Raw genomic sequence first — 18,330 nt, 5'->3', positions numbered from 1 at the left:
CCGGCCTGACCGCCCCTCCCCGACCCGGGCTCTGCTGGCAGGTACTGGGCATCACTCAGGAACCTGGTCGTCTCTCTTCTCAACTCCATGAAATCCATCATCAGCCTGTTGTTCCTCCTTTTCCTGTTCATCGTGGTCTTCGCCCTTTTGGGAATGCAACTCTTCGGCGGCCAGTAAGCGCTCGGCAGACTCCCTGACTTCCGCTTCCCCGGGGTCCCGTGCGGGGACAGAAGCGGGTCTGGTGCGTCCAGAGACCCAGGCTCGCCTCCATCCCGCAGACCGCCCCCCCCTCGTGGCTCCGGGCGCCCAGTGCATTCACCCAGATGGGCGGGGTCCTGGGTACCAGTCAGGGTGTCCTTCTGGGGAACAGAGATGCTGGAGATGTTGCCCCGGAGACAGGATGCTGAGCTAAGCCCTCAGAGCACCCAGGGCAGGGCCAGCGTGAGATGCCTGTGTCCTCCCCGCAGGTTTAACTTCGATGAAGGGACTCCTCCTACCAATTTCGACACTTTTCCAGCAGCAATAATGACAGTGTTTCAGGTACGGTCTTCACCTGGCCCCCGTGGGCAGATACCTCTTAGTGCCAGAGACTGAAGCACCCATTCAGCATAGGAGGGGGGTTCCTCGAATCGCTCTTTCTCCGCTTTGCCTTGTCCCGCTGTTTTAAAATACAGGTTTTAGAATCATTCAGGTACGGTGAGGCCAGCAGATCTCCGTGAGATCGCACCCTCAATCAACAATGGTGGGTAAATGCCATTGGAAAGGCAGTCTGTTGTACTTGGAGATCCCAAGAGAGGAAGTCCACGGCAGGCCACGCAGGGCCACGAGGGGGAGGTCAGGAGGCAGAGAAGGGGGAACATGAGCACAAGCCTTTATTGTGGTTTCTGCAGGAAGGATCCCGCGAGGCAGGGTAAGCAGATTGAGAAATGGCTAGCTGGAGTGATTTCAGCGGGGCTCTGGGCGTGGGGGCCATCTCGGGTTAGCTGATGAGAAAGATCAGGGGACTGTGGGCCCCGAGTGTAAGAGCCCCATAGAGGAGGTGGTTGGTTTGCATTTGAAAAGTGTAGGGGCGCCTGGGTGGCTCAGTTGGTTGAGTGTCCGACTTCGGCTCAGGTCACGATCTCGCGGTCCGTGGGTTCGAGCCCCGCGTCAGGCTCTGGGCTGATGGCCCAGAGCCTGGAGCCTGCTTCCGATTCTGTGTCTCCCTCTCTCTCTGCTCCTCCCCCGTTCATGCTCTGTCTCTCTCTGTCTCAAAAAATAAATAAACGTTAAAAAAAAATTATTTTAAATTAAAAAAGAAAAGAAAAGTGCACATCATGGGCAAGTTGGCCATTATCTCTAGGAATTAGCTGGCCCTGACCCCCTCCAGGGTCAACAAACCCCCCACCGCCACCCCCGCCAAGTCACAGCATCAGAATACAGAAAATAAGGCATGGTTACCACACCCATCCTCCCTGGATTAGGAGATGCCCCTGATCCTGCATTGCAAGGCAAAGAGACCCTGGGTGCTCTCCCCAAACCAACTGCTGTATCTGTGTGGGCACATGCCCTGAGGTTGGGGACTGACCGGGCTGGGACCACCAGAGCCTGGTGGGTTCTGTCTCTTTGGGGGTTGGGGGAGACAGGAAATCTATGGAAAATGTGACTTCACTTTCTCCTTCCCCGGGGAGGGCAGTTTCTAAAAGAGAACCCCTGGACAGGGGGTTAGAAAGGGAAACTAGCCATGAAGATTGTTGATGGTGGGTCTTGAGCACAGGGGTTCTTGTCTAAGGCGGGGGGGGGGGGGGGGGGGGGGAGTCTGTCCCCCAAGGACACTTGGAAGTTCTAGAAACGTGGTTGGTTGTCACAGCCCTGGGGGAGTTACGCTACAGGCACCTGGTGGGTAGAGGGCAGGGCTGCTGCTCGATACCCCACAGTGCCCAGGACGGCCCCTTAACAGAGAATGACCCGGTCCCCAAATGTCAGCAGGCAGGGCCGAGGCTGAGAAACCCACATTAACGGGTTGACATTTTTGGAGTTGATTCACATTTACTTTATCCTTGTGGAAATATTACAGAGGAGGGAAGTTGGATTTTTTTTTTTTTTTTTTTTTTTTTTTTTTTTTTTTTTTTTAGTGAGCGTGTGGGTGACGCACGCCTGTCCCCTCAGTCCATCCCATATGCATCAGGGAGACTGGTGTTTACCAGCACCTGCCTCCCTGTGCCGGACACATTCTCCCGTCACTGGCACCCGCCCTGCCCCCAGGCACAGCAGGCCAGAAGGACCAGTGAATATGCGGCTTAAGCACCAGAAATTTATTTCTCGTATATCTGGAGGCTGGAAGCCCATGAGCAAGGTGCCCGCGGGGTTGGTTCCTGGTTAGGACTCTCTTCCTGGTTTACAAATGGCCACCTTCCCACTGTGTCCTCACATGGCATGGAGATGGAGAGAGACAGAACAAGTTCTCTGGTGTCTCTTCTTACAAAGGCCCCAGTTCCCATGATGAGAGGCCCATCATCATGACCTCATCTAACCCTGATTACCCCCCATCCCCAGATACCGTCACATGAGGGTTTAGATCTTCAACGTACCGGGGCACCTGGGTGGCTCAGTCGGCTAAGTGTCCGACTTCGGCTGGGGTCCTGATCTCACAGTTGGTGAGTTCGGCTCAGGTCGTGATCTCACGGTCCGTGAGTTCGAGCCCCGCGTCGGGCTCTGTGCTGACAGCTCGGAGCCTGGAGCCCGCTTCGGATTCTGTGTCTCCCTCTCTCTCTGCCCCTCTCCTGCTCACGTTCTGTCTTTCTCTCTCTTTCGCTCTCAAAAACATTAAAAAAAATATGTTTTAGAGCTCCAACCTATGAATTTAGGGGGGCACAGCTCCATCTGTAGTGAATCCCCTGGTCACACGAGGCAGGACAGAGTTAGGGAACGAGCTGTGACTCCCCCAGAGGCACCCTTCCCTGGAAGCCAGGCCGAGAGCCCCTCGGGGCAGGGGTGGCCCCTCCCACGCCCCAAGAGCCACCGCAGGCAGGCGCCAGCTCCGCAGCCAAGGCGTCTCCGCGGGGCCCGTGGCTGAGAGGGGTTGGCTGTGTGTTTCTCCGTCCCCTTTCAGATCCTGACGGGCGAAGACTGGAACGAGGTCATGTATGACGGTATCAAGTCTCAGGGGGGCGTGCAGGGCGGCATGGTCTTCTCCATCTACTTCATCGTGCTGACGCTCTTCGGGAACTGTATCCTCCGCGGGGCGGGGCAGGTGGGGGCGGGGCGGGGCAGGCGGGGGCGGGGCGGGGCAGGCGGGGGCGGGGCAGGCGGAGGAGCCGGGCGGCGAGGGACGGTCCTCGAGGCCCGGGTACCCGGGGTCCGAGTGGTGGTGCTTTCCCTGACTCCAGCGCCTGCAGACACCCTCCTGAACGTGTTCTTAGCCATCGCGGTGGATAATTTGGCCAACGCCCAGGAGCTCACCAAGGTGGAGTTGGTGGGAGAATGCTTCTCCCTCGGGCAAAGTTACCGCCTGCTTGTGGCCGATCAGCACTGTGCTGGGCGTGGGGGTGGAGACAGGGTCCGAGCTTTCGCCCCGGAGGCTCTGTTCCCCGGGAGAAGGAGCCCCCTCCCCCTGAAACAGTCTGTCTCTGATCAAGAGGATTCCACAGCAAAGAAGGTGGGGGGGCGTAAGGCTGCGGGGCTGCCACAGGAAACAGATGGCAGGCTCCACCCGAGGGCCCATTTATAGGGAGCGGGGAGCGTCAAGGGACCTCTCCAAGGAATGGCGCAGCCCCCAGGCCAGCAGGCACTGTCGCCACCCCAGACCTGAAGGGATGGATGGGACAGGTGGGAAAACCCACACAGGGGCCTGAGGCTCACCTCGCGGCCCCATGAGCTTGGGAGCTGGCCGGACGTCGCCCCCAAGTGACATCAGTAAAGAATTAGATGCTGCCGGTGCCGGGCATCGCTGTTCTCTCCCTTTTGCAGAAGGGGAAACTGAGGCTCAGAAAGGCAAAGTCACTGGCCCCAGATGGTATGATAATAGCAGCTACTATTCACAGTAGCACACTTTGCACGTCAGGTACTCGACACAGTTCTTGTTCTACAGTAAGTGCCCAATAAAGGGAGCAAAACTTCGTGTCAGATGCCTCTTAGAGCAGCCTTGGACTCCCTGGAACTCGGATGCATCTCAGCTGGGCACAGAGGAGGCAACACTGCTTTCGGGAACACAGCTCACACCTTTGGGAGAGCCCACAAGCAGGGCTGCTGGGAATGGTTGTACAGGTTGCGCACTGCACAAAGGAAGCTGGCACCTTTTCTGCAATTTCAGAGGAGGGTGTTGGGAAACAGCCCCATCACATGAAGAGAACATGTGCAGAGTCTTCCTGTGAGCCCAGGAGGGCCAGGCCTGGGGCTTCCCTCCTTTTCATGGTACCATCTCTAGTGCTTTGAGGTGTTCAGGACACGTTCGTGGAACTGAACCGAACTGAGCGGACGTTGCCAAACCCTCCATCTGCTGGGCCTGGCAGGGGGGAGAGAGAGTTTCCCGGGCCCCGCTCTGACTGGCAGGGGGGGGCGGGGAGGAGAAACGGAAGGCTCTGCTACCCCAAGCACACGGCCACGAGCCTGGTCACCATGGAGCTGGCTGGCTCCAGGGGCTAATCCAACCGTATGCTCATCCGAGTTCCAAGAGCCCGTCCTCAGGGGCTGTCACGGGGGAGAGGGTGCGCCGGGAGCATGGGAGAAGGGGAGAGAGAAAGGCAAGATCATCTATTTAGTAGGGACATTCTCCTCCAGACCAACTTGTTTCCTTCATTTATCCTGCAGGTATTTCTTGGGCATTTCTTGAGGCAGGTACCCCGCTAAGCCCCCGATGTGTTGGTCTTATCGAATCTTCTCAGAAACCCCCGGAATCAAGTTCTCTGAGCCCCCCTTTTACAGATTGTGTCTTTCAAAAAGCATTTCTTGAGCACCTCCCGTGAGCAGAGCCTGGTCTAAGAGCCAAGGATATGGCAGTGAACAAAAAGGCAGAAAGCCCTGCCCTCGCGGGGCTGACATTCGGGAGGGAGAGACAGACACGAAATCAGTGTCTCAGGGGGTGAGAAGTGCTCAGGTGGGAGAGCCGGGGAGAATGGAAATTTTAGGTGAGGATAGCGAGGCACCCAGAGGCGACGTTAACAGTAAGCGAAGGAGCTGGGATTTGAATCCACGTGGGTCCAGAACTTGTGCTCTGAACCACGTGTACTGTTGCTTAAGCCCGAGTGTGTTTGATACTCACCCAGGAGCTTGTTGAAAATGCAGATTCCACGGGGCCCAGCCCGGGGTTTTTCGGGGCCGGGGGGGGGGGGGGGTGGGTGGGACCTGGGAACCTGCATCTGCAATGCCACTGAGGCAGGTGGTCCAGGGACCCAGCTCTGAGAAACGCTGGGTGAGATGCCAGAAGGAAAGAAGGCCTTCTGAGAACGGGGTGGCTGGTCGGGGGCCCACCTCTGTGTGGTCACTGACAGAGCGTCCTGATCTGACCGTTTCCGAGGTGGTTAAGGTTGCTTCTGGCCCCAGAGATCACAGTGCAGGGGGAGAGGCACCCTGCCACATAGCCCGACACTTCTGACTGGTGGGTTCATCTCTGGCCATTCCTTCCTCGTTGCTTTTCCTTTGCTTTTTCTTTGTGGGCTTTTCTGTTTTACGAACAAGGCCCTGCATGAAGGCTGAAGGAGGCTTTAAAGCCCCAAAACATCTTCTTCTGTGTTTGTAAAACATCTTCCACCCTCCTCCTCTCTGAACCTAACCGGCCGAGAATATAAGCTCCTCTCCCGATTCCCCTTCTGGAAGCTGTTGGCAGTGCACGGAATGGGCCAGGTTTTCTGCATGTGGGGGCTAGTCAGTGTTTTTAAAAAGTCTGGGTTCGGAGAGCTTAACCCAGAAGGTAGAGTGAGAGGGAGGTCTTCGCATTAATTTCCGGCTCGTTGAGACGGGGTGCAGAAAAGTCTCCATTGTGGGAAAGCAAGGGAGTCTCTTTCCCCTTTGGTTTTCTCCTGGCTGTGTCCTAAAACAGGATTAAGAACGAGCTGGAGACTGAGCCTGCACCTAGAGGGGATAGCAGTACACTTGACCGACACGGGGCACCTGTTCCAATCTGCGGGCCTCGGCTCGGGGCGGGGCAGGGGGGGGCGCGGGGAGGTCGACGCCCAGACCACACCTGCTTGTAAATATTTTCCCATGTTGCCCTTTGGTGGCAGTAGGGTCAGCAGTGAGGCCCCAAGACCTGGTTCATGTTTTGTGAACAGGGACCCCGTGTGTCTTTTAGGATGAACAAGAAGAAGAAGAGGCAGCCAACCAGAAGCTGGCCCTGCAGAAAGCCAAGGAGGTGGCAGAAGTGAGTCCCCTGTCAGCCGCCAACATGTCCATAGCTGTGTAAGTGCCCCGAACTCCAGAATGCTGTCCAGGGTCCTCACGTCTACACCCTCCCAGTCAAGAATTTGGGGGCAAGGACCCGTCCCTGACAGGGGTGAGCTTTAGGAAGAGGTGCTTCTGCTCTACCGCCCACTTGTACTCAACAGATAGTGAATAAGCGCCTCTTACGTGCCAAGTATTGTTCTAGCAAACTGGGGATATGGTATGAATAGGGGGTTAAGGGGCGTAGGGGGAGCCAGGGGTGGAGAGAGTTGGGACTTTAAATAAAGTTGCCGTGGAAGACCTGGCTGAGAAGGAGATAAGACCAGAAGGAGGTGAGGGAGGAGCCAGGCAGGGGGATCTTAGGGAAGATCATAGCAGGCAGCAGGAACAGTATACACAAAGGTCCTGGGGCAGGAATGTGCCTAGTGTGTTTAGGGAACATGAAGGAGGCCACTGTGACCGAAGTAGAGGGAGGGGGGGAGGAGAGTGGGAGGAAGTGAAGGCAGAGAGGTGATAAGCAGATCATGCAGGGTCACGGGTGGGCTGTGGACTTTTGATCTGAGTCAGATGGGGGCCATGGAGGGCTCTGGAGCACAGGAGGGGCAAGACCTGACTCGGGTGCTCATGGGCCCCCTCTGGCAGCTGTCAAGGGAACAGGCTGTAGGGAACAAGGGTGGGAGTCAGGGGACCAGGTTGGAGACTACATTCATTGGTCCATACAAAAGAGCTCGTGGGACTGCAGTAGGGTGGTGGCCGTGGTGATGGATGTAGCTGAGTTCTAGACACATCATGAAAGGTAGAGTGGACAGAGTTCCCTGGTGAATCGGAGGCGGTGAGGTGGTGAGAGTTCAGGTATCTTGATTAAAGGGAGATGCGTTGAGCCAACCCACATTCTGCCTGTGTTGGATGTCCCAGGGACGTTGCACACCGAGGGACAGTGCATGATGTGACGGTGGGGAGGGGGCTTTCTTTGCCATAGTGGGTGGCTGTGAAAGGAGAGCCCAGGAAAACACATAATCAGACAAGTGAGTTTAGGTGTGCAGTCTGTGGAAGGTGGTGGTCTGTATAAAACTATCAATGGGGGCGCCTGGGTGGCTCAGTCGGTTGAGCGTCCGACTTCAGCTCAGGTCACGATCTCACGGTTCTTGAGTTCGAGCCCCGTGTTGGGCTCTTTGCTGACGGCTCAGAGCCTGGAGCCTGCTTCAGACTCTGGGTCTCCCTCTCTCTCTCTGCCCCTCTCCCACTTGTGCTCTGTCTCTCTCGGTCTCTCAAAAATAAATAAATGTAAAAAAAAAAAAAACACAAAAAACTATCAATGCCCGCAAAAACCCTAGAGAAGTCTGTATACCCCAGAGTGGGCCACAGGCTGGCCAGCACCGGCCCTGTGGGTAAATAGGCACCGTTGGGTAAATAGGCACTGCCCAAGACTCCCCAGTGCCCACCCTGGCTCCCCCTGGGACCACCCAGACCCTCCATGACCCAGAATTAAAAGATCATGTGGACGATTCCAGAATCTGCTCCAGGCCAACGTCCACTGTGATGGCTTATCCCGGAGGTTAAGATACTTTGACCATCAAGGCTACATCCCCCAGGGGGTCACGTGCTACAATTTGAGGAAGCGTGGAGAGGACAGCGGGAACACCCACCTGGGCTGAGACCCCGCCCCCCCCCATCAGTCACACCCAGAGACACCTTGCTGGATGGAGATGCCCACCTGGGCCAAGGCCCTGGCTAGGCCAGGATGCCCAGCCAGCTTGAGTTTTCAGCACAGGCCGAGCCACCTGGTTGGGCTGAAATACCCTCCCTGGTGGAGAGGCCCCCCAGGCCGAGACATTCGCTGGAGGGGCCTGAGCAGGCCACGTGGCCCAGTGCTCTAACCCCCACCCCCACCCTTCCCTTGCAGGAAGGAGCAGCAGAAGAACCAGAAGCCCACCAAGTCGGTGTGGGAGCAGCGGACCAGCGAGATGCGGAAGCAGAACCTGCTGGCCAGCCGGGAGGCCCTGTACAACGAGATGGACCCAGACGAGCGCTGGAAGGCCTCGTACGCCCGGCATCTGCGGCCGGACATGAAGACCCACCTGGACCGGCCGCTGGTGGTCGACCCCCAGGAGAACCGCAACAACAACACCAACAAGAGCCGGGCGGCCGAGCCCACCGTGGACCAGCGCCTCGGCCAGCAGCGAGCCGAGGACTTCCTCAGGAAACAGGCCCGCTACCACGACCGGGCCCGGGACCCCAGCGGCTCGATGGGCCTGGACCCCCGCAGGCCCTGGGCCGGCAGCCAGGAGGCCGAGCTGAGCCGGGAGGGGCCTTACGGCCGCGAGTCGGACCACCACGCGCGGGAGGGCGGCCTGGAGCAGCCGGGCTTCTGGGAGGGCGAGGCCGAGCGGGTCAAGGCCGGGGACCCCCACCGGAGGCACGCCCACCGGCAGGGGGGCAGCAGGGAGAGCCGCAGCGGCTCGCCCCGCACGGGGGCCGACGGCGAGCCGCGCCGGCACCGGGCCCACCGCCGGCCGGGCGAGGAGGGCGCGGAGGACAAGGCGGAGCGGAGGTCCCGGCACCGCGAGGGCAGCCGGCCGGCCCGGGGCGGCGAGGGCGGCGAGGGCGACGGGCCCGAGGGCGGCGAGCGGAGGAGGCGGCACCGGCACGGCCCCCCGGCCTCCTACGAGGCGGACGCAGCGCGCAGGGAGGACCGAGAGCGCCGCCACCGGAGGAGGAAGTAAGTGGGTGTGACCCCTGATCTGGGTTGGTGGCAGCGGTAGTAACGACGCCGGCCGTGTGGCCCGTTCCTCTGGTGGAGCGTCTCCGTCCTCTCCACCTCTCCCCCCACCGTCCGCCCCGCCCCCCAGCCCTGCGCCCCGCCCCCTGCCCAGCGCCCCGCCTCCCTGCCCTGCGCCCCGCCCCTGCCCTGCGCCCCGCCTCCCTGCCCACCGCCCCGCCCCCTGCCCTGCGCCCCGCCCCCAAGCCCTCCGTCCCTTCCCCAGCCCTGCGCCCCACCCCCGCCCCCTCGGCAGATGGATCCCAGTGTCACAGATTGGAAACCCAGGGGTAGAGCGCCTTGCCCAAGGTCACACGTGCAGTAGGTGGCACGGCCAGAGGCTGCAGACCCACCATTTCGCCCTGGTGCCATGTCTCTGGGAACATCTATGAGAAATTCCCCGCGCCCCCCCCCACGCCCCCCCCCCCCCCGAATTCTTGGCGCTGTTCCATGTAGTTGCTGTGTGACCTGGCGCCGGTGACTTCACGTCTCTGGGCCTCCGTTTCCTCCATCTGTAAAATGGAGATGGGGGGTCCACTTGAGTCGTTGCTGGAATGAAGAGATAACTCGTGCAAAAAACCCAGAAGAGCAGCCGACACCTTAAGTACTCGGTACATGCGGACCGTTTTTAGCTGTTAATGAGGCAGCCATCTTTTTTACCTGGTGCTGTGCCCGAAGGATCTGAAAAGCCACACTGGGCCCTCGGAATTGAAAGGAGAGCGGGGTTCAGGCTTCTGGAGGCCTGTTCCAGGCCAGAGCCCTGCCCAGTGGGAAACAGCATCCTCGTGTTCTTGGTATTTTGGAACACTCCTTCGGTCCCGTGGTGATTCTATATATAGGAGCCCAGCGATGTTGAAACAGACATCGTTCTTATATTCATTGATGTCCCGTTAGTTTTCTTTTATATCACCACGAGGGCATCGTATTGATTTTTTAATGATGTGTTTAAGTGGCTCTGTTATATGACATAGGCACTAGGCCAGCACTTAACCAAAATTGAATGTGTGCGCGAATCCCCAGGGATCTTCTGAAGCTACAGATTCTAATTCCTTGGGTCTCAGGTGCAGCCTGAGATTCTGCCTTTCTAAGGAGCTCCCAGGGGACACTGATGCTGGTCCAAGGACCACACTTTGAGTCGAGAAGAGTCCAGAGGGCAAAGTTAAGTGGTGCAAGGCCCTGCGTGCAGAGCCCCCAGGAATGCGACAGCTGGAAATGCTGGCTGGCTCCGGGTGCTGTGGGCCGTTCAGGTGACACGAGGGAGTGGCCACCAGTGTTGAGATTTTCCAAAGTGGAGAACGCCCCTTGGTGAAGTTCCATATGCGATCGGGTCTGGTGTTCCTTCAGTGCGTCCAGTAGCCGCATTCTGGGGAGATGGGGTGTGTATTTCACGCATACGAGATACGCCGATACGTAGAACGGAGTCACGATGACGCAGGTCATCACGAGCAGATTTTTCGGCCGTGTCGGGGACGTTAAAAAGTCGTGAAGCGGGGCGGAGGGGGCACGGCTGGATGGCTCAGTCGGTCGGGGGTCCAGTTCCTGATCTCAGCTCAGGTCGTGATCTCAGGGTCGTGAGCTAGGCCTGGAACCTGCTTTAAAAAAAAAAAAAGAAAGAAAGAAAGTCATGAAGGAAAGGCTAATGTAGGTAGAATACAGCATTCAGAACCTAACTCCATCATCAAGGACTAGTGATTCACTGTTGCTGTTAATACTGCCAACTGCTAATATTTACTATTATTGTCATTCTTGTTTTTATTTTTTTATTTTTTTATTTTTTTTAATTTTTTTTTAACGTTTATTTTTGAGGCAGAGAGAGACAGAGCATGAACGGGGGAGGGTTAGAGAGAGGGAGACACAGAATCTGAAACAGGCTCCAGGCTCTGAGCTGTCAGCACAGAGCCCGACGCGGGGCTCGAACTCACATACCGCCAGATCATGACCTGAGCCACCAGGCACCTGGGTTTTTTTTTGTTTTTTGTTTTTTAATGTTGACTTATTTTTGAGGGGCAGAGACTGAGCAGGGGAGGTGCAGAGAGAGAGGGAGACAGAGAATCCCGAGCAGGATGTGGGGCTTGATCCCATGAACCGTGAGATCATGACCTGAGCCGAAACCAAGAGTCGGTCACTCAACTGACTGAGCCGTCCAGTCAGCTGGATGGCTATTGCTGTTAATCAGTATTACTTACACCATTAGGATTTTCTCATCAGTAGATATAAAAAACATCTTTGCCTCCATAGCCTTTAGAGTGACCACCCCAGCTCCTTCCTTTCACAGATGGGGAAACTGAGGCCCAGAGAGGGGAAGGGATTTTCCCCGGGCACCGCAAGCCGATAGCAGCAGTGGGATAAGAACCCAGCCTAAGGGGTCTGCCACCTGCATTTTTCCTTTTTGTCATTTCTTAGACCTTTTCCCAGACACACGCTGTGTTTTTCCTTCTCCAAAACATTGATAATATACATAGAATTGTTTCCTTTCTGTCTCTCCCCCAATTACACCTCCTGTCTTCTTCGTCGACGTCCCCAGCTTTAAATGCCCCCCGCCCAGCTCATCCCGGTGAAAAGTGGACGGAAGCACATTCTATTTCATTCATTCTACATCGTTCAGTAGCCTCTGCGCCCAGATCCCCCACGCCGGGCGGCCGAGCCCGGTGGCACCCCGGGGTGACCAAAGGGAAGGTATCGCTTTCCCTGACTCCCAATTAAACGCTGTGGGTCCCAGACCTGGGCAGTTCTTCCTGCTGGACCCGGCTGAGCAGGGAAATCTTTTGCCCAGATCTGTGTCACCCCAGAAGTGACATCTCGGTGCCGTAGTTCCACCTGCTCCCTCCCATCACCGTGAAACCCAGACCCCAGGAAGAGCAAGGAGACATCCGGGACCGCTGAGCCCCACAGTCTGTCCTGCGTGGGGAGAAGAGGGGCGCGCCATCCATTAACGCCCTGATGTTACAGCACCCCCAGTGAGCCTTAGCCAGTGGCTCCAGCACCCCCATTCCGTGCCCCCAGGCTGTCCACTGCAACATTTTCTTCACCAAGTGGTGCCGTAGCTTAAAATCTGTGGGACCAGAGGTGCCTGGGTGTCTTGATTTTGGCTTAGGTCATGATCCCAGGGTCGTGGGGTCGAGCCCCGAGTCAGGCTCTGCGCTGAATGTGGAGTTTTGGGGATTCTCTCTCCCCTCTCTCACTCTCTCTCTCTGCCCCTCCCCCCTCTCAAAATAAATAAATAAACTTTTTTTTTTTTTTTTTTTTTTAATCTGTAGAACCAGAGTCCAGCCCACCCCTTTCCCAGCTGGGGGACACCTGCCAAATGCCTTTGCCTCTCCGGGCCTCAGTTTCCTCACCTGTAACGTGGGCCTGATGCTAGTCCCACCTCCAGCAGAGGTGGCTGTGGGGATTAGACCTGGTGACCCAGGGAAGCAGGACCGTCCTCTGCTCCTGGGGGCCTGAGCACGCCCCGGGCAAGGTGGCCATCGCCCCTGGCGGAAGGATGCTGAAGTAATTAGCTGTCAGAGGCACGCGGTGCAGACGGGGTTATGCAACCGGCTGCCTATTCCGGGCAGATGATGCACGTCCCCAGGAGGGAAGGGGGAAGGGGCCTGACTTCAAAGTTTTCTGCCCCTTTTGAGTTCTCCTTGGAGATCGATGTGCGGTGGCCTTGCAGGCTGAGCTCGGAAGGAAGGCTCCACAGCAGACAGGGTCGACAGAGGGAGCCAAACAGGACAGAACGCCTGCAGCCCCTCCATCCAGACAAGGGGCTCCCGGCCCCGGGCGGGAGGCTGACGTCCCCACGAGGTTCACCATGGTCTCAGCTGCTGTGTTCTTTAGTGTGACCTCTTCACACGGTGGCCGAGGGATCTAGGTTCTCTTTGAAAGAGAAATTCACCCGAGCCTGCTTTGTGCTAGGGATAGGTCTCTCTTGTTAGGAAAATCTGGACATATTTTTGGAGGGGCCACCGTTCGACCCACTGCCCTCTGACGCCGTCTGCCCTCTGACGCCCCCCGCCCAAACGTGTGTCCATTTCACGGGCGGCGTATACTCACCTCCCCACCCCAGCATCCCCAGAAGTCTAAACCTGTCCGTCACAGCACCAGCTCGGAGATCCTAAGTCTCATCCTCTAAGTCGGGTGTGGGTGAGACTCTGGGTAAGATCCATTTGGGGGCCAAATCCCTGTCCCTCTGTGGACGGGAAACTGGAAGGACAGATTCCCTGCCTCCAGAATACAGTCGGGGGACAGACGTGGGGTAGACGTTCCTATTCCAAAAGAGGGGTGTCGGGAAGGATGAAGGGTCACTGGTCCCAAGCACGTTCTAAACCCAGCGGGTTTAAAACCCGGCCCTCGGCCCGGTAACGCGTGTGTTCCTCATAGCGACTCAGGGAAGTTACCACGCCCACCCGGTGACCGTTTAGAAACAGGCTGAGTGTTTCTCACCAATGGTTACATAGCACATCGGCTCCAGGATCCCCACCGTAGTCCCCAAGTTACAGGCAAGGTTCCGCTGCTATATTCCTAATTTTAAAACAAGAGACCCGGGGCTCAGAGAGGTTAATCAAACCCCAGAAGGTCACACAGCTAGCGAGTGGCTTTGCCGAGACTCAAACCCAGCTCACTCTGGCCCACTCCCGTGACTGAGAAGGGAGAAACCCAGCTGGGCCTGCCCTTCCGCCTCCTAAAAACACCGGACTTTTGCAAGGTAAAATGCAGAACTAAAACGAAGAAGGGTTAGGTGGATGGACGTTTCCAGATCGGGCCTGGGCTGTGGTGCCCGCGATGGCTCCTGATCTCCCAGCTGGTCAACGAACGGTTTGATGATCTACGTGCTGTCTCTTGCTCACTTCCGGTGTCCTGAGCAAGCGTGTGGTGGGGACAGCCTGAGAAAACCGTTTTCTATTACGACTCGGCTTCTCCAGGACTCAGTTTCCGCATCTGTATAATGGGAGGCATCGTGACCCCAGCCTCCTAAGATTGTTTGAGAAGTTAATGAGCTGACGGAGCCAGGGGCTGGCTCACGCCCTTGGCCATGAGGGCGAGTGCCAAGGATGCCCCCGCATCCATCAGCGCTGGGCTAAGCCTTCGGGGAGATCTCAGGCTGCTTAGAGAAGCGGAGTGTCGGGTAGGGGTTTAGCGGTATGGGCACGAGAGCCCTGTCGTCTGGGCTCCAAGCTACCTCTGCCACCAACTGGCTGTGGCTGTGCGGCCTCGGGCCAAGGCCCTTCCCGTTTCCGAGCCTCGGTTTCCTCATCTGTAAAATGGGACTAACAATACTACCCACTTCCCACAGCGATTCTGAGAATCACAGGAGTTGCTTTGTGGAGTCTGGTACACGGTGAGCTGTTATGAGGAGCAGTGGACGATACAGGAAGCAGAATTGGGGCAGCCTTTCAGGAGCCCCAGAGAGAGAAGTTCTGGATCGTAGAACCCTCTGGAGGGAGAAGTCATTGAGATTATAGACAACAGATATCCTGGGGTTTCCGGGAAACGGACTCCACCGGGGCCGGCACACAGGGACTGGGGAAGGATGAGGCCCCTCGTCCGAAGACCGAGGGTCCAGAGGGGCGTGTGAGAGTGAACAGAGCAGACTGGGGGGCCAGGTCCACTTGGCTCAGGCGGGCGGAGCTGGGGCCAGCCGAGGAGGCACCAGACAGGCCCTAGACCCCAGCCGCCCTCCCTGGGGCCACGGCTCCTGGGGGGGGGTGTCTGGCAAGCTAGGGGTGAGTGTGCAGATGGGGGGGAGGCAGGGGTCGATGAGCGGTCTGGGCCTGTGGGATTTCTGGGCCGCAGTGTCCTCATCTGAGAAATGGGGGCATTGGTTGACCATTCGACGAGAAGCGGCCAAGCGCGTGCCGGGTGCCAGGCCCTGTTCTGACGCTGGATGCACAGCTGTGAACAAGAGAGACAAAAATAAACCCCTTGCCTCGCAGAGCTGATGTCCCGGAGGGCACCGAGGTGGAAAATCAGCCGGGACCCTTCACATTTCTGTCTCCTCCCCCCGTGCCCCCGAACGCTCAGGCTCTTTTCTTCTCGTGTCCATCTGCGTAGTGTTAATTATTCGAGTAACTGAGGCACCAGACTCCTACCCACCGCGTCTCCCTCCCTCTCCACCTCCAGCCACACCAGCCTCCTGAAGCTCAACAAGCCTGTCCCCACTTCAGGACCCTTGCACCGGCTGGGTTCCCTCTGCCTGGGATGCCCTGTGCCCGTCACACCTGTATCCCCGTGAAAAATTACCCAGTTCACTTACCAGCTGTGTGGCCTTGGGCAACAGACTTAACCTCTCTGGGCTACAATGGTCTCATCTGTAAAACAGGTGCCAGTCATTACGCCTCGCGGGGCTGAGGACACAGGGGAGGTTACAAGTCAAGTGCTTAGAACGGCACCTGCGAGCTTGTGTTACTGAGGCGTTTGCTGTTATGACTTTTGTTATTTTTTACGTTGTTTACTTGCCTGTGTTGTGTGCTCCCCCAAACTGGAACTTTGGGAGGGGACGTAAATACTGCAGGCATGTAAAGCCACGAGGCAACTGTACCCCTAGAGGGATGGTGTCCCCGTGTCTGCTTTAGCCACTCCAGAAAACACCGTGCGCCCCAGTCCTGCCCAGGAGCTCATGGGGGGCCTGTAGGCTGAATGCAGGCTCTGGCAGAAAGTTGGGGCGGGGTCCAGAACATGCGTTCTATGCCTCTAACTCCGTTACGGGTCCTTTCTCGTTGGCCTGCCTTCTACAGAGAGAACCAGGGCTCCGGGGTCCCCGTGTCGGGCCCCAACCTGTCGACCACCCGGCCAATCCAGCAGGACTTGGGCCGCCAGGACCCGCCGCTGGCCGAGGACATTGACAACATGAGGAACAACAAGCTGGCCACCGCGGGGTCGGCCGGCGCCCACGACAGCCTCGGCCGCCCCGGCCTGCCCCAGAGCCCCTCCAGGACCGGAAACAGCACCGACCCCGGCCCCGTGCCAGCACCGCCCGCCGTGGCCGCGAACCCCCAGAACGCCGCCGGGCGCCGGGTGCCCAACAACCCGGGGGACCCGTCCGACCCCGGCCCCCCCAAGACCCCCGAGAACAGCCTTATCGTCACCAACCCCAGCAGCACACAGACCAACTCAGCAAAGACTGCCAGGAAACCCGATCACACCACGGTGGACATCCCCCCGGCCTGCCCGCCCCCCCTCAACCACACCGTCGTCCAAGGTGAGACCCCCGCCCCCCTCGCTTGAACACATCACCGGGCGGGGCACCCGGGGTCCCCCGGAGCGGCCGCCTCGGGCCCAGTCCCCGGAGGCTTGGCTGGGGGACCCTGGACAGTTGAGCCTACCTCTCTGCCCTCGGTTTCTTCCTCTCAAAATGGGCACCCTCTCAAAATGTGGGTCCCGCCCCCACGGGACTGCCGGGAGGGTTAATATGTGTACAACTCCTGACACTGTCCCCTCTCGGTTGGGTTTAGCGATATTGCCTGCATCCCAAATTCCCAGGGGGGACCCGGGAAGCCACCATGGATCCTTCTGATGGAAATTGAGGGGGCCTCACATGATTGCCTAGAGCAGCGCTGTCCAAAAGAAATGCGACGCAGGCCATGGAAAGAAAGAAGGGAGAGAAGGAGGGAGGAAGGAGTGATTTAAAAAAGAAAAAAGAAAAAGGTGTAATGAACTCTAATAACCCAAAGTGTTATTTATTTGTCCAAAATGCCACCATTTCAACATATGATCAGTATTTTTCACGTGATTAATCGTCTATTTTACGTTCTTATTCTTGTACTCTGTCTTAGAAATTCAGTGTGTTTTACACTTACAGCCTTTCGTGGTTTGGACTAGCCACTGTTGCACGGCTCAGGCCTAGACCCTTGAGAGACTGGCAGTTTTTGACCCCCAGACCCCTCACCACATATGATTGGGGTCAGAGGAGCACTAAGAACTTAGAAACGACCCACCGAGCTTATTATTTCTGAACTAGATGTAACTAGATGGTTCCTCTTACTTGTCAGTTCTGTGTAGGAGATTTCCGTGAGTCTGCTTAATAAACGCCCACCGCAGTCCCACAGGGTGACTCTGGTCACTGTGCTCATTTTTCAGACGGAAATACTGAGGCTCAGGGACACTCCGCCTGCCCACAGACTCCTAGCAAGGTTAGGCTGCAGAATCAACGCTCAGGAGGGCAGTGACGCTTCCCATCAAGAGAGGGGTGTTAATGGGGGCAAACCCTGCAGTTTGACGAAGAGAGGGCTCAGTGTTACCATCTGTAAAGTGGGGCTATTGGGGCTCATGTCACCTGCCTCCAAGTGAAGTCCAGTGGGATGGGGGCAGGTTTGTGTTAATATCCTGTGAGGGTCCCACCAGACTCAAGGTTGTCTACCGAGCGGTCGAGTGCAGGGACGACTCTGGGACCAGGTTCAAATCCGTGTGACCTTAGGCAAGTCACTTCACCTCTCTGTGCCGCAGCTGCATCGTCTGTAAAACGGAGCTTTTCAAGAACAAACCTCGTAGGGTCACGTGAGGATTCACCGACATACCGTGGTGCCTGGCACATAGTAGGCACGTTGTAAATGTCAGCCGCTTATTGTCTGCCCTGGGGAGCGGCCCGGAGCCCAGAGGCTTGTGGGAAATCACGGAGGGAGCCCTGTGTTGGTTCTTGTCCCCACAGTGAACAAAAACGCCAACCCAGACCCACTGCCAAAAAAGGAGGAAGAGAAGAAGGAGGAGGAGGAAGACGACCCTGGGGAAGACGGCCCCAAGCCCATGCCCCCGTACAGCTCGATGTTTATCCTGTCCACAACCAACCCGTGAGTACGGCCTGTGGCCAGGGCAGGGGGCCCGGGGCTCCCACTGGGGCACTCGAAGCCAAGCCAGAGGGCAGGCGCAGACAGAGGGTAACGGGGAGAGTTGCTGCCCAGATCACGGTTAGTCCCATAGGGGGTGTTTGAGCAGATGAGAAACTGATGCTCTTTTCAAGTCCTATAAGAGAGAAATTTCTCATAAAGTACTGATTTGGGGGAGCGGGGAAGACCCCTTCCTGCCATCAGCTAGAAATCCTTGTCATAAATATTCAACTCCACACGGTCTGTAATGTGAGAGGCACCCCTAAGACGTGGCTGCCTTGTGCAGTGCGCAACCTGTTACCGTCATACCTGGCGGCCCTGGTCCCTGAGCTCTGGCTCCTCACCTCTGCTCCACAAGGATTTGGATTCTAGGCAGATGGTCTCTGAGTTCCATAGTCCTTTGTCTTGGGC

The 18,330-nt window shown here is 57.4% G+C and overlaps 1 protein-coding gene across 1 annotated transcript in view; it reads left to right on the top strand.

Annotated features, from left to right (window-relative positions):
* Nucleotides 1-18,330, top strand: part of LOC109254011 (voltage-dependent P/Q-type calcium channel subunit alpha-1A) — a 277,715-nt gene that overhangs the window by 199,271 nt on the left and 60,114 nt on the right. Inside the window, 8 exon segments of the mRNA XM_053897324.1 lie at nt 42-173; nt 468-540; nt 3,092-3,209; nt 3,378-3,445; nt 6,269-6,375; nt 8,261-9,076; nt 15,835-16,298; nt 17,745-17,883. Of these exon segments, the coding sequence (XP_053753299.1) occupies nt 42-173; nt 468-540; nt 3,092-3,209; nt 3,378-3,445; nt 6,269-6,375; nt 8,261-9,076; nt 15,835-16,298; nt 17,745-17,883 (1,917 nt within the window).

The sequence above is a fragment of the Panthera pardus genome, unplaced genomic scaffold (genome assembly GCF_024362965.1).
Source record: "Panthera pardus isolate Hobbes unplaced genomic scaffold, ASM2436296v1 HiC_scaffold_8, whole genome shotgun sequence".
Lineage (NCBI taxonomy): Eukaryota > Metazoa > Chordata > Mammalia > Carnivora > Felidae > Panthera > Panthera pardus.
This window is presented reverse-complemented; position numbering and strand designations above follow the sequence as displayed.